The sequence below is a fragment of the Spodoptera frugiperda genome, chromosome 16 (assembly GCF_023101765.2).
Source record: "Spodoptera frugiperda isolate SF20-4 chromosome 16, AGI-APGP_CSIRO_Sfru_2.0, whole genome shotgun sequence".
In the NCBI taxonomy this organism is placed as follows: Eukaryota; Metazoa; Arthropoda; class Insecta; order Lepidoptera; family Noctuidae; genus Spodoptera; species Spodoptera frugiperda.
Genome location: NC_064227.1, coordinates 2,177,967 through 2,195,149, shown reverse-complemented (window position 1 = coordinate 2,195,149; position 17,183 = coordinate 2,177,967). Strand labels below are relative to the sequence as shown.

The 17,183-nt window shown below is 30.9% G+C and overlaps 1 protein-coding gene across 18 annotated transcripts in view; it reads left to right on the top strand.

Moving 5' to 3' along the window:
* The window catches only part of LOC118281929 (zinc finger protein 628), a 126,669-nt gene that overhangs the window by 75,970 nt on the left and 33,516 nt on the right, over window positions 1–17,183 (top strand). For all 18 annotated transcript variants that reach the window (XM_035602750.2, XM_035602749.2, XM_035602770.2 and 15 more), the window contains one exon: window positions 15,630–15,861. In XM_035602750.2, the coding sequence (XP_035458643.1) occupies window positions 15,630–15,861 (232 nt within the window). The remainder of the gene's footprint in view (window positions 1–15,629; window positions 15,862–17,183) is intronic.

Sequence of the window (17,183 nt, the reverse complement as noted above, 5' to 3'; positions counted from 1 at the left end):
TCATTATAATATCTACCAAAAATAATTAATTACTACTATACATGAAACCTTATGTTCCAAAAATATGTCCGAATAAGTTACATAACCAAGTTGATAATTACGGAAAGAAAGAACTACATGAAACGATTTCCTAAACTTTCCCGTTTTCAAAGAAATTAAATGCACTATAAATTAGTTGTTATAAGTAAGTGTTAATAAAATAAAATGGTTGACATTATTACGTAATAATGTTATATACTATAACAAGAAAAATGGAAGAAATAATAATAATAATTGCTTTGTTATAATTAGTTATTGAGAGATTTTAATTCTTTGATATCAAATTTAACATGAAGACATTAACGACTCATAAATTAATAAAATAAGATATAAAAATTTAGTATTCGTTAATTGAGTTAAATAAACTATTAATATTAAATAAAGTATTAATATTAAAAATAACTTTCTCATTAAAAAGTACAAAATTAAAAACCTTTCTTAAAGTTAGAATACAAGTTTTGAGTGAGTAAAAATTTAATTATTTCAGAGTTGCACAATGAGAAGCACTTTTGCGTCGGGATCTTAAAAATAACTTCTTTTGTATGAGTAGCTTGCATGTCTTGGAGTTTGTTACAGACAGACATACATATTACATCTATAATAATATTATAATACATTAATTCACGTTATCCTTTAGGTTTTATAACCAAATATTTTTATTTGTTTTAGAATGGTTAGCTTAAAGAAGTAGGTAGTAAACCTACATTTGTACTTCAATGATTTCAAAATTTGTAGGTAATATTAAAGGCGTATCAAAAAACCTTTTAAGTCAGAAATCATAAAAAATATTGAACCAATCGAAATTAAAGAAAAAACTCAAAACTTATTCAAATATCCAATATATATTTATTACAACCAAAACAAAAACATAACTGCAAAAAAGTACATAAAAAATAAATACAATAAAAAACCCTTTATCTTTAACATTACAATCACAAAAAAAAAGCAAATAAAACAACTCATATCACAAACAATAACGTACTGAAAAAATTACGCAACCCACACGCACACACACATGACAAAAAAACCATGTTGTCGTAGGTCAAGTCTCACACACACATGCAAGTGTAAAAATCGCAAAGAGCAACGCACGCAAAAAGTTACGGTATCGGTTTTTGTTAAATAAACAACATTTATCGGTATTTATATAACATACCTGTAATATAATACTGTATAGACAACAGTTTTAATCATAAATAGGTCGAAACTTTTGTCATAATCAGCGTTATCGATGATGTGAACACGTTTTCTTACATAAAACAATGTTATATTAAATAAATTCTGTGATATGACTCACTATGTAATATAAAACTTAGCCATTCATTGTTATTTATAGAAAAAACCTAACTAATTTTGAAGAATCAACTATTTTTTCTTCACATTATAAATAAGAGAGTAATAATACAGGTATTAAAAACACAGACATCATAAAATCCAATACACATCAACAGCAAAAACAGACACAAAAATACACATATATCAAGAATAGAATGAGCAAATGCTGTACCTAAAAAGAGAATAATATTTCTTCCGTTTGTCTAAACTTGTTCGGCGCACGCGCCCCTTTCGCTTGTGGGCGTTGTGTGTTCGTGTGCGTGAGCTGTGTGTACACACGTGTGGCGACCTACAAACGCGCGTGTGTGCGTGATGCGTAAGCACAAACTCTTGTCTTAGGTTAGGGAGGTGAGCGAACTCTCTCGTTTTGCAGAGACCATTTATTTTTATTATGGGCCGACACGTGGACGGCTCTAGACGTATATGGCGATTTTATTACGTTATCTTCCTCTTTGGACGATTTATCGGGATTTCGAGGTTTAGCTGGGTATTTGCTGCGTTATTTAGGGCTCATATTCATCGTGTTATTAGAAATAACTTTACATATCCGGCTCATAAAATCTATGGCATTATAAAATTCTGACAGATTTAATTATTCACTTCCTTGCCTTTTTATATGAAACGAAATTACATAATCAATTATAAAATTAAGTAAAAGAAAATCGAAAAGAAAAACTATTAACACACAATTCGATTAATTACGAATACAATCGGAAAAGGAAATAAGTATAAAAATGGAATCGATTCCGCGCACCCATTGTGGTGTAATCGATTTAAAAATGCAAGTTCGATGTCCGTGATCGTGACCTGCGCACGCACATGAATACTGTATGAACATTACTTTGTCCCTTTTGAAAGTACAATAGTGTTGTGTCGGGAAACTTTGTGTTCCTCATTTTTATTATAAGTATTTAAAAAAATAAGTATAAAAATAGTTTCGACAATTAATTAATGATTAAGACACTATTTTTTATACTTTATAGTTTATGAGTATGAGAGATTAAATAATTTATTTATTTTACACAAATGTTATTTTATTGTAATTTTTTACACACACTTAAATCTATTTTTAGTAAAAAATACAACTTCTACGTCGCCATTTTACATCTCTTTGCTAGTTTTTCATATATATTTTTGTATTTTTTTTGCATTTTATACTGATACAGTAACAAGATTATTTAATTCAAGGTTGTAAGACAACTCATTTCTTTGCTGTGATAGTGTTCTTTGTCATCCTTATCAAATGGCCATGAAAGTACATTCGCCCTGCATTTTTTTAAAAGACGTTGACGTTATCAGCGCGTCATTTTATTGTATTTTATTTATTTTATTACTTAAAGGCCCTTGATTTATTATTTACGATTTACAGTTATAGGTATAAAACACACTTTTCTTGGCAATTAACGACATTATTGTACTCTTTTTTGGTGTTTTATTACTGTCTATAAGTGACAAAAATTATTATCCTTCCTTTCATTTACTTTTTAGGATCATTTAAGCGTAAAACTTAGTAACTAATCATTAAGTGCGTTCTTTCTATATCTACGAAAAGCCATATAAAAATGAATGTTTTAAGAAAACCTTTTATAAACTAACTTCTCACACGATAAAGAAATAATACAATGTTCAATATGATACACACGATTAATTACAAAATGTCTAATAATAAAACGCATGCATTCTTATATAACACAATAAAAAATGCGCAACGCGTCGTCATTTCTCCGATAAACGCGATTAGGTATTGCATCATCGTTTCATACGCGGACAGACAAACACACATTCACTCATACATACATACATCCAAAGACTACACATAGAAATGAGAACTAATTTAATTTTTATTGTATAGTTTTATGGTTTTTGTATAGTTATTGTGTAATGTGTATAAAATATAAATCTTATTTAATTTTATTTAAACTTAATTATTTTTACATCTTAATAGTTATGTGTAATAAAAGTTAATAATTATACTACGGTTTTATTTTTTTCATTAATTCTCGTTGGATTTGATTTATTATTTCATTTTTAATTTTAATATTGAGGAACAATTAACTAAGTATTCAACAATTATGGATAAAAATAATACTTTCAGCGTATAAAGCCCAATTTAAAGTTATAGAAATTCAGGTGTTTCGTTATATATAAATAGTCCTAATTTTTTACCAATGCCTAATTATAATAGTTTAAAAAACGTAAGAATACAATTTCACACGTGACTTTAAAATTAATCCACATTAAAATTAACCAAAAACCCCCCAATTTACATAAACTAACTTTAACCTCAACAAAAACACAAAAAATTAAATCCAATTACGTACGTATTTTTTAAACGGCCGCTCTCAGATTTCATCCCGATAGCTTGGTATATGTGTCTGTGTGTGTCAATTGTAGGTTTTGTGTGTGTGTGTGCTATCGCAGAAAGAAATGAGGTTATCTGAATGCGCCTGTCATTGTATCGTTGTTAGCACTTCGTCCGTAGACCCGTTTTGTCACAGATGTGCCGAAGACAATGGCATTTTATTAGGTTTTTGTTATACGTATAAAGTTCTTGTAGAATGTGTAGGAAAATTGGGTGAATTAGAGGCTAGAATATGATTATTTACGTATTACAGAATAAGAATTAAATTATAGACGATTTCTTAATGATTGAAGAAGGAAAAAACTTTAAACATTACCTTTGACTCGATAAATTTTATCCAATCTGATCGCTATATGTCCGTCTAGGACGCAATCTACCGACGGCCCCATTCATATCCGCCTTTTAAAACCCTGTTACATTATATTTATTCCAAAAAATTACCTCAAATAACCATTCTGTGACACAAAACACGGTTAACAGCAAAAATCTTCAGACTCCACAACAAAAAACTTTGCATTCTTACATACTTTAAAGCTGCAGAACAAAAAATGCATTCTTTAAACATTCTGTACTCTTGCGAAGTCTATACACACACTTGTGTACATTTATACACACAAGTACACACACCCACACATGCGAATACGGTCTGTTTGTTGACATAGGTCAGTGCCGGCTTTTATTAGTTTTTTTTTTTATTGAGCTAGCTTCGTTTCTTTTAAGACAATGGTTGGAAGTTAAAATATTGGGTTAGATTAGGATTTTCTGTTCTGATAATTCGTTTATTGGTTTAGAATCTTTTGATTCTTTATAAATGTGACTAGATTATAGGTTTGATTTTGATCATATCCGTGATGATCCTTATTAAAAATTTTGGGAAATCTCTTCCTAAAGATCTCTTGTACCTTGTAAGAGATCTTTAATCTCTTGTACTTCTCTCACTTATAGGATCTCTTTTTCTTCAATTTGTGACACAATTTACATTGATCTTTAGTTTTTGCTGTAACTCAACTATCATAGCTGTAAAATGAATTTGAAATTTTTGATGATTTTCCCTTGATTTTTAAACCTCAAAGGTGTCAATCAAATGTCATTAACAGAACAAAATTTTAATACGGAGTAAATACGTCATTTCTGCGTATAAAATATACCTAGAAGCGACGTCACGCGACATTTCAAATCGATAATATCTTCTACAGTATTAGTTTCCACAAGAAAATAAAAATTCAATCATCTACCCTATTCTCCGGGTAATCTACAAACTTTTTAAATCACGATTCACATCAACAGTTCATCAAATACTGACAATCTCTTTAAGTCATTAAAAGTACGTAATCTTTTATATTTATAATAGAGTTTTATCAAAACTAGTAAACGTAAGTCTCACAGCTATAATAATCTTAATTAAGAGTAACATGAAGGAATTGTGTCATCAATTTATAGTGACTTAGATAACTGCAAGTTAAATATTAACTATGTTCTTTCTAAACCTGATGTAACCATGTAACTTGATGTACAAAGAGTTCAAACTAGGTATCTCTTTCATTACTTATTTAGTTAAACTAAAACTTAGTATATAATTCCGAATTATACCCAAAAATTTAATACACTTTTTTCGTATTTTTTCCATAATCGTTTATGGAAAAAAAGCGAATTATATACCATGTAATAGCGAAGAATTAAAAAAGTCAATGAGTATTTTAAATATCGTCAAAAGCTATCTTTAATTTTCTATTAATATTTTAAGAATTGTCGTGTATGAGAATGATTTCTTTGTATATGTATTAGAATTTCTACTAAATCTTGTGCGATTGTTTCCCAATTTTGTGAAGTCTAAGTAGCCTGTGTGTGGAAATAGGTATTATTTTTATTAGCTAAATTATAATTTGTTTAGTAATAAAAAATAATACACTATTATTCACAAAAAGAACGCATTTTTCTAATAAAAAAGCGTTCAATTCAAAAACACATACTTTTCCCCAACAATATAGGGAGACCACACAGCAAAAGAAACATGGACAATAAATAAAAATTCCCAATGTATTCAATACACGCATGGACTAGGAAGTCCACACTCCGCGTTGACTACGGACATAGCCGTGGGCGGCGGCGATAGGATATCTTAACAACTATCTAAACTAGCTCGTTTTGTGTCTCTTTTACTCTTATGGAAGGGAAAGAGATGGCAGATGATTTGTATATAGTGTTGTGGATTGAAACATTAATTGTTTTTTTTTTAAGTTTAAGTTATTTTATTAGATAGTCTGGGTGTTATTATAAAAGTGTTTGTGTTTTGGACAGTTTAATTTTCATTGGAAATTGACAGTTAATTATTAAGAGTAGGTCTAGTGAAAGAGCATTTTATATTTTTCTATACAGTATTTTCTGTATAGTTGTCAGCTGAGCATAAAGTCTCTAGTTTGATTTCTAGATAGCTCACAGTATTACTAGTTTTACCGAGACCAGATATCAAAGTTTCTTTAGAACATCTCACGAGTTGAGATGTTATTCAATATTTTGGTCTCGAGTTTGATTCCCAGGTCGGTCATAATGTTATAGGTTACACAAAATTTCATAATAATAATCATTGAGATTGGGAATTCATCCAAATCTCTTCATTGAACAATGCTGTGGAAAATAATCAACGCATAATAATACATAACTTCACGTCTGTCTCCTAGGATGGGCAGAGATAAGATTCTTTCGCTTCATCAACAGTCATCAGTCTTTTCATGCCTGCTCGTCGGTTAAAGGTACTTTTAATTTGGCCCTTCTTTAATATATCGCTAATCTGGTCTGTATATAATCAACCTACAAGACACAATTCAAACGAGCCACATCTAGCCATTAGAATAAAAACAGTAATCCAATACAAATGGTCTTATAAATACGTGTTTTCAAGAAATATGCGTCCATCTTTTATAATAAGTAATCATTACATCAAATACGGACCGATAAGTGGTTGAATACACTTCTTACTTCAAGGCTGCTTCGAGGTTCCTTGTGATAACGCGACTAAATCGATAGGGCGCAGTGAATTACTGGTCATATAGGTTATTAATGTGGGTTTGCTCGTGTTTTTTAGATTTATGTTGAGAAAATTTGATTTGATTTGAGATTTTCATGTCTGGGATTTATAGACACTATGACATTTCAGTTGGTTTTCTGTTTTTTACAGAGTAGTCTGAAAAAAATATCGGCCTCGACTACATAGTTTAATGACAACTCTTTCGACATATATTTTATGATTTAGATTTATCTTTACACATCTTTTCGGACAAACAAAACTATGTTTTTCTTCTGAAAAACTGTTCAGTAGTAAATTCGTAGTACTTTTAACGTTTCTTTAAACATTTTAAAGAAGCAAAGAGTGCTTTCTGCCTAAAGTATGTTTGAAGTTCATCTGTTCGGTATTCCTTTAGCGAAGTTTTCTGGCTATTATAATAACACAGTAACAATGTAAGATTTGAGTGTAGAGGAAAAACTACCTAAAGATCATTCGTTTGTCAAATAAAAATAATCCTTTTGATATGTTTGATTTAAAGCTCTTTTTGGAATGAGAGGATTGATATTATGTGATTAAGAAGTTCCAATTTATATTACCAATCATTATAATTTCTGTCAGTCAGTCTTCTAGTGAGGATAGTTGCTCGTTGCAAAGTGTAAATTCCTATGGAGAAAAACGAGTGTAAACTATACTCTTTTTCAATAATGTTCACAGTACAATCCTTAGTTCCATTGTTTTGGTCCAATGTCTTATAACAAAATTTAACTTTTTTCATAACAGAAAGGATTATAAACTTCCATGTGCAATCTTAAAAAGACATTCTTACGTTAAACGAACGTTTTTTATTCATTGTTTACGAGCATATTGTCCAAGGTTAGTTTTATTTAAAGAAAGACTTCTCAGTTCTGATACTGATGAGTAATTGTCGCCTTGAATCGATAAATAACTTATAAAAAATCATATAATTCTTATAAAAGGTGACTGTTGTATTTATGCATTTGTAAATGCATTATTTATGGTTAAAATGATAAATCTTGAAATTTTATGTGAGCTTTTATTTTATGATGTCACTAGATTTCTGCTAGCGGCTTTGCCCGTGTACTCGTGGGATAAAAAGTATCCTATCATTCAAGTCAGCTCATACCCTGAATCTAGATGTTAAAATTAAAGAAACAATGGCAAAATACGGACATCCAAACTTTCACATCTATAATATTAGTGTGATTTCTAAGTCTCTAACTGATTTACTTTTACACATAGCTTGCTAACTAGCTGATGGTTTTAAGTCCTTGAGTCAGTATTTTCGATGTATGGTAGTCAGTTGTATAGACTGTGTTTAGTTTTTTACGACGATTATCGTGATTTCTTTATAAGGTAAAGGCAAATACAATATTTTTGTTTGCTATATCCATTGGTTCTATTCTTAAAGACCTTGTTGGTATAATTCAATATCTGAATGGTTCCTTTATTTCTTAGTTACCTATATCATACGTTTTTTATCCTTAAAGGCCTTTTAGCCAATAGACTTAACTTGTACAGGACACTATATTGAAAATATCTCTCAGAATTTTTTGCTTCTCAATCTAAAACTAATTAAACAGGGACACTATATTGAAAATATCTCTCAGAATTTTTTGCTTCTCAATCTAAAACTAATATCAATGCATAATTTCTAACTCGTTTAAACAAAAATCCTAAACCAGAAAGCCCTAGTTAGTTCTTTATGACACCAAGTAATTATTAAAAAACCGTGTTTTAACCGTTTCCCTACCCTGAGTACTAATTGCGGGTGTCCATATACCAGATAATTTGTTAATTTGTACTTTGACACCTGCCGCGGTGGACTTTTTAATGGCTTTTGATTAACACGCCAGTTTTTTTTTAATTAACCATTTTTACACGTGTGAAAATTGTTTTAGTTAATTACCTACGTGATAATTGTCGTGGGTGTATGTTTTAATTAAAGTGTTGACATTTTGACAGCTTGTCGCCTTGTTTTTTTTTATTTTTGTTTTTTTGATATGGGGAAGTAATTTTGTCGTGTTAATAAGTATGTTGTAGTAACTTTGTTAGTTAAATCATTGAAGTGTTTTTTGAGGGTTCGATATTTAACGATAAACATTATTGAATAAGTTTTGATTAATAGAACAAATTTTGGACCTGTGCTTACAATTGTGACCACATATTCTTTTCCTCTCATGAATGTAATTTTTTTTGGTTGCTATTATAGTAAACTATCTACTAGACTATGCAGCGTCCTATTAGGTCGCTCTTACAAAAACGAGCTGCATGCCCGTCTACCTCCAGAGCTGCGGACTACCTAGCAAGTTTACCGGGGCTCCAGCTAGAAAAATAGGAATAGGAACGGGTGGTTTTTAGTCAGTAACAGTCTGACACTCCATCTCGCCTCGCGAGAAACATTAAATGATTTCCTCCCTTAAAAAAATGCCAGTCTACCTACATCCCCAAAGGATAAAAAGGCGTGATATTTTACCTACTTACTAACGTCACAATCAGAATGACACAATCATTGAAATCGCAAGCACACCCACGCGTCAGATTTATAATAAAACAAAAAATGCGTCCGACGCGACGCAACGAAAAGCATGACGCATTTTTACTGAACTTGACTCACATTTTTTTTAGGTCGTCTTTTTATACCTTATTAGCTTTTGCGCGCAGCTTTACTCGCGTTCTTTTAAAGATTTTGAGGAAAGAAAAGGTGCACTATTTTTTATCATAGAAAACGCAAAGAAAAGATGCACTATTTTTTGTTACTGACAAATAGTTCGAATACTAATTTATAGATTTTCTACCTTGAAAATTGTGAAACACTACATACAAACTTCCACCCCCAGATTTTAAGAAAGTGGGGGGTTATAAAGAGGCAAATAGTAGCCTATGTCAGTCTCCATTCCTTCATCTATCTCCACTTACAATGACGATGACAATACGTCACTCCGTTTTCACGTGTGAAACACGGACAAACAAACAGACACACACACTTTTACATTTTTAATATTAGTATGGATACCTAAATAAAAATACAAAGAATACAAGTACAGGCCCGTTTTCCTGTAGGTGGTATACTGACCGATTTTTTTCGTTGTGCAATACTTATGTGTCCTCAATATTTTTTTGACTGGTCACCCTACTTTTTTTTGTTTATTTTGACTGTGTATGTGTGTGATTGGTCGGTGTTTGTGATTTAATTGAGTTGGGTAATGTGTTATTTAGATTTTTGTTGAAGTATGAAGACTTAGGACTTATCATAAGTGTAGCCAATTCCCTATTAAATAGCTATCACTATTACTAGGATAGACAAAATAGATCGAAACACCAGCATATTAACCTATACTTATCTGAATAATATTTTCAATTGATATACGACCTTATGCATTTTGTAATAAAGTCTCAACTCTAGTTTAACCAAAATACAATTTAGTATATCTTGATGTGCTGCGCATAATCTAAAAAGTGTCATCATTATGTCATATTAATATTCTTTTTTTGTAAAACAAACACCAAAAGCTTAAATTTTAATTGGCCAAGTGACTTGGACGCGAGTCCTTAGGGCGTAATTAGGGGTGTAAAAAATAAAGCGCCTCGCGAACGTATAAAAAAGGTTAATGAAATATGCACGCCTCATTTTTGCGTAAATTGTTCCGACACTCAGTATTACAGCTCTATTAAAAAGAATTACAACCGTTTCGACTTTTTTACGCCGTTTTTATTATCGACGAGAATCTTTGTTTTTTTATTTTTATTTTACAGGCATTTTTTTAGTGACGTGATTTTTTTTTTATTGATGGGATTAAATTGGTAATTTTTTTTAAGATAAATTTAATTTTAGAACCTTTTTTTAATGACTTGATTTTTTTGATTGATGGGAAATTTAATAGTTAATTTAAATTTTATGATGAAATTTTTAATTTATTTCTCATTTTGTAGTGAAATTATGTTTCGTGGACAAATAAATTATTTTTAATCGGAAAGTTATAGTTTTTTTAATTATAGTGCCATTAAAATGTTTCAGAGCTTAACACAAATAAAAACTTCCTTAACCAAAGCATTTGATAGTAATAGGGAAAAAATCATAGAAAAAGAAATTAAATACTTTATCTTAATTACTATACTATTGTTCGTTAAATGTTAAATAATAATTATTTTTTCCTTTAACCTATTTTTACTATCATTGTACTAAGTTACATTGTAAGCTCGACTGATAAAAACGTTTTTAATATTGAAAAAACATTATACTGTATAATCCCTGAAGTGGTAGGCAGAAGTGTAGGTAATACAATACTAGCTTCTGCCTGCGGCTTTGTCCGCAATTCCGTGGGATAAAAAGTAAGAAGAGATAAAAAGTGTTCCAAAATTTCATCTCGAACCCTTCAGTCGTTTTAACATTAAAGTGTAACAAACATACTAACTTTCGCAATTATAATATTAGTAGGATTAGAAGAGGTCTTTGATCAGCAATGGCCACTTATAGGCTGTTGATGTGATGATGTCAATAACAAAGCTAATTTAAAAATAAAACATGACCGCAATAGTGTGGAATAAGGACAATTAAAAATAAAATAATAACACAATTTTTATATACTACTATGTAATTGTAGGTATGTAAAAATATAACATAGTCGATAGGTATAGGTACCTATATATAAGTAATAAATAAATAATTAAATGAGTCTTAGTATCATTGTTTACATAATTATACATATATATATGTGTATTATTTCCTGAAGTATTAAAGTCAATCTTAAAGTTATTATAATAAGTATCATTTTAGCTTGATAACATAATTTATCATCATAAGCAGCATCAGCCAAAATACGTCTGCTGAAGAAGGAGTTTGCACATCACTGCACTTTTTCAAAAATATCATTTGACTCAGATAAAAAAAGAATAACCTATGGAGTTTCTTACTCGTTCTTCTCCATAGGAATCTACACTTTAGAACGAGCAAATAGCTTCACTAGAAGACTGACCGACAGACATTTTTAATATTATTATATTTGCTTTGACGTTCAAAGTGCCTTCCTGGTCTATTTGAAATAAATAATTTTGACTTGACTTGAATTATCCTGCCTTGGGCGAGGATAGGATACTTTTTATCCCACGCAAATCCGCTGACTGAGGCTAGAGATATATAAATATAGTCAAAACTAACTAACCAGCTATCATCATCATCATCATCAGCCGAGAGACGTCCACTGCTGAACAAAGGCCTCCTAACTAGCTATAGTAAAAATAAATGGCCATATTTCAAGTCCTTTGTACATATATCCCATAAAACAATAAAACAACATTCTCTATCTATGACAATAAAAATATAAATGAAGTTAAACTATAAAATATCTAACGAACTGCCAGTTACGTCGATACTAACAATAAGTCAAGTTGTTCTTCCGGGAACAGAACCTTAGACCTCGGCGTCATATCGTATCAAAAGCATAAATTCTTTGCAATTTCTTCGTTGCGTGATACGACGGGCCCACTTTCTACCACGCGTGAAAGGGTTACACTGTAGTGCAGATTTATGGACACATTTTGAGCTTATTTGGAATTTATATACAGTATATTTTTGTTATTTTGTTGGTTAGATGTTAAAAAGATTAGAAATAGAAAAAAAGCATTTATTTGATAGAAAAGCGTACTCAAATCAATAATTATTTAAAAAATAATACTAATTTCTTGATAAAAATAGTATGAGTAATTCTTGATAGAAAATAGTATGAGTAATTCTTTGATTAGGATTGAATAAAGGAATTATTATGATTAATAATGTAACAATAATGTTAAAAACATCGAATTTGGATACGAAAAACGGGTACCTAATGTATATTTTTATAATATTAGAAAAATACAGATCTTGTATCTACTCATGCCTTTAACTAAATTAAATTTTTAATAGCTCTTTGCAATACTTTATTATAATATGAGACCTAAATCTAAATCAGGCTTTTACGTTTCCAAATGACATACTCTTCCTGCAAATTGATTTAGAAGTAAAACAATTAGCTAATTTATCCTGTTATGTAAGACAAAACACTAGGATTTATGTTCAAATGAAAATCCCAATCCAATAATGTTCACATCACACATCAACAGCTTATTAGTGGCTACTGCTGACTATTGGACTTTGAGCATTAATCACCACACTAACTTGCTCAATGCAGGATGGCGATTTCAAACTCTTCCAGGCTTATAAGATATTTTCCTTCGCCGTTAGTCAGAGGTATCTAAATAATCTTAGAAAGTACATATAACTCGGAAAACGTCACATTGATACTTTGCCGTTGATAGGTTTCCGAACCCGCGCTCTCATTCTCAGGAGCGGGCGTCTTAAACCTTCGGGCCACCAATAAGGTTAAAACTATATAAATCATAAATTTTACTAATACTCTATTACTATGTGTATTTAATAATCCTTATACTTAACACACTAAACGCCATAGGGGGTAAAATTGACCGGCGTTACCGAAGGATTTGCCTTCAGCAGATTTTTGTAGGCAGTCAAAGTCTTAAATACGTTTTATGTTTCTACAATTAATAAGTAATTATTCCTATTTTAGAACAACGTCTAAGCAAAGAAGGAGGAAGTTAATTTAATAAATTTTTAAACAAACAACTAATGTTTAATTGGTTTTTGTTCTTATTTTCCTTCCGCACTGAGCGGGGCGTAATAAAACTATTATTGTAAATAAAATAACCATTTAAAGTTCAGTTATATTGGTGGCCGCGATACCTACGTGTAGTTTTTGTTTTAATACATTTTCATTTAATAAATAAATAGTTAAATTTATGTTGCAAAAATGTGGATCAATCAAAATTCTGATGTCTTGTTTGAGGTAAATATTGTTCTTTTTTAATGTTTCTTTTATTAATTTATATTGATTTTAAACTGTATAATAGAAACTTTTTAATATTTTAAACCTGTTTTTTCAAAATTGACTCCTCAATCATAGAATGAAATGAAATGAATTTATTTTTGTAAATAGGTTACAAGAGAGCATACACATCAGAAAGGTTTGAGCATAGGTAGATAAGATTTTTTTACAAACAAATTTTCCCAACATAATTAAAGACAAAAACCTTAACAGTTGTTAAGGTTTATATAAACACAGAAAACATCATAAAACAAATATAACTTAACTAACACACGACAATACACCAGTAGCTCTCGTATCATAGATTCTGTTACAATATTGTACGTATCATATTTCACGGCCTCCACTGTACACTTGCGTGCTCAAAGTCGTTTCTTTGCAATCGTACGAACGAAGGGTTTTCAATAAATATACAGGTAAACGTATAAAATATATACTTCGAGATTAGGTTGAGATTAAACAATTCTTCCTTACATGACAACCGTTATTGATAAAACTTTGCGAGGTTTTTGATAGGGTTAGTAATAATGACTTCGGTTTTCGAGTTTGTTTGCGGTGTTTTAGGGTATGGGGTTATGGGAACGGGTTGTGTTGGTTATGAGGTTTTGTTGCACTGGTAGCGTCATACGATTATTAAAGAAGTTCTTTGCTAGGTTTAGCGGTGACGTAAAAAAGACACGATCGGAGTTTATTTTTACGATATATTTTGATTTTGTAGTATGGCTATCGGTAATTTGAGATTACTTGTAGTAATATTTATCTCATAATATTCTTAAATAAATCACTGTTTAATCCAGGGATCGGATAGTAGTCTAAAGTACCCCTTTTCACTAAAAAACACCCTATTTTTCATATCCAATATTTCTTAATTCCATACTTTAAAGTAGCTGCAAACTATACATATCTCGCTCATGTTAAGGTATTTTAACATTCTAAAATCCATACTTCTAATTACGAGTATTTGCAAACCAAATATCTCACGCAACAACGTAACAAAAACACCTACATTAAGACACATATAGACACTCCATTTAAAAAAACACCAATCTATCAAGAATAAACACACAATAATTTAACCAAACGAGCTAATAATGTCACATAGAAACACACAACACTAACACATGAGTAAAACACCACTAAATAATATAAAGTCTCTATAATTTCACCTTATCTATGGCATGGGGAAGGCAATTTCTTTGCTACAGCTAAATTATAGGACGCCTAGCGTGAAACCTAACACTAGAGAGAGTATATAGCCTATGTATTCGTGTGGTATACCTTTATGTATTTATTATGTACGTTCGTATACTATGAAACGCGTAATTGGGTATTTTTAAGTTGATTTGTGTTAGTAATGGATACTTAAGTATGTTGGAATTACCGTGTAGTTGGTTTTGTTTAGGTTTGGCAAGAAGGTTTCGATGAATAGTGGTCTTTTACTTAAAAATTGTTATTGTTTATTAATTTTACACTTTACGTACAAAACAAACATTATTATTGATTAAAAAGGTACAGGTTAAAAGTTATAAGCTAGTGAGCAGTCCAACAAAACTATATTATCTAGTTTGTCTGTCGGATCAATAAAGTATTATTTTAGAATATAGGTATATATGTTTCATAGGCGGGATTAATTCAGAATGGCATTATCCGTAGGTATATATTAAAATAACACTTTGTTTTGTGATTGTCTTGAATTTTTCTACAATAATGGTACGTGACATATTTTGTCATAATAAGCGGCCATGTTTAGCAATTGTCGAGCTGATACCTACTTAATAAATTATCTTTACTAAGTATAATTATTTTATATTAAACTCTAAACCCTTCTCTTCATCAAACGGAGAAATCCTCATAGATTCCTCTTCAAATCGGAGGTCATAGAAGACTATAAAACTCATACTACCTTCACGACTGTAGGATCTCAAAAAACCCCAATCCAAAAAACCAAAACCGCGTTTAAAATCGAAACTAACCCAAACCCAACTTGTTACAGATATTCATGCACAAAAACGCAATGCAGATGCATGCACGAGAACTGCAACGAGGACTCGGAGGCGAAGTGAAACCTCATCAATGTCAGCAGTGCCTGAAGTCATTTAGTTCCAATCATCAGCTGGTACAGCATATCAGGGTTCATACGGGAGAGAAACCTTATAAATGCTCCTATTGTGACCGGAGATTCAAACAACTGAGCCATGTGCAACAACACACACGATTACATACAGGTAAGTGGGGTTTTTTTCGATAATTGTGCGGGTTTTCTAATAATCGTTAAGGTTTTTTGGTAATTGTGTAGGTTTATAAAAGATAGGAATGTTTGACAATTATCTATAAAAGACTAAGGAACAAATGACTAAGGAACTAGCAATTTTAAAAATTCTTCCTCTATTAGAAATCTTGTAAAATATTTCCAATCTTAAAGAAACCGACAAAGCGTTCCAATTTCAATAACGTGTGACCCAAGCCAAACACAATAATCTATTATTACCAGTTTTAATGCTTAAAATCATTCATTCTCAATTTGAAATCGTGCAAAGTATTTCCAATCTTAAAGAAACAGACAAAGCGAATTTTTAAAATAACGTATTACCTAAGCCAAACACTTAAGCCAAACTATACAACTCAAGCAACATAAAAAAATACTCTATACAAATCAAGAAACTAATATAAAAATGTAATTATTCCATTCATCTGATCATTATGACAATCTCCATTACGAACGAACTCATAATAGAATCTTACACTGAGCTATTTTAAGTAACTTTATTAATACTTCTTATACATCAGTATTACTCATACGACTACTAAAGAAACACGAACAAAAAACGATGGAAATAGTAGCACATACAACTCTTTTATAGGTATACTTACAGAAGATTTTCCTCTCAAATATTGTATTAGGGAAATCACTGTAATTACTACGAGTAGTTTACCTATTAAATAAAGATCCGACGGCAACAGTTTTGCTATAACAAAATCCCCATGTTAGTAAAATATCGATTTAGTTTAAAAAACAGTGTCTCGATGTTTTAAAATGGCGTCGAATAATAGAAAAACTAATATTCTAAACTAAACATATTCGAAAACTCAACATAGCCACGGCCACTTCTATTCCAAATTTAAAATCGTAGCAGCGACGCGTCACGAAAAAAATAGAACGTTATAATTAAAATAGGCTCCCCACTATTGGTCGGTGTGTCTAAGAAAAAAAATTGTACAACCGTATACGTGAAAAGCGTTGAAAAAAATTCTCCAATAGCCAGCGGCGAGCGGCGGCGCCGGCCAATGGGAGGGCAGCGTTGCAATCCAAGTACGTTTTACGTGGCTTAGATAGAAAAAAATTTACGTGTTTTTCCACGTTCGCGCCGGCCAATGAGCGTCGTTCGTCCATTCGTATCTGCATTAATTCAATCGTACGGCTTTTTGTCGTGATTTTTATTGTTGCGTTTAGCAAGGCAATTAGTTGGATACAGGTTGATTTTGTATTAATAAATCATGTAGTTTTGCAGTAATGGCGGTCGTAAAAACTAATGTTATTTAAATCTAA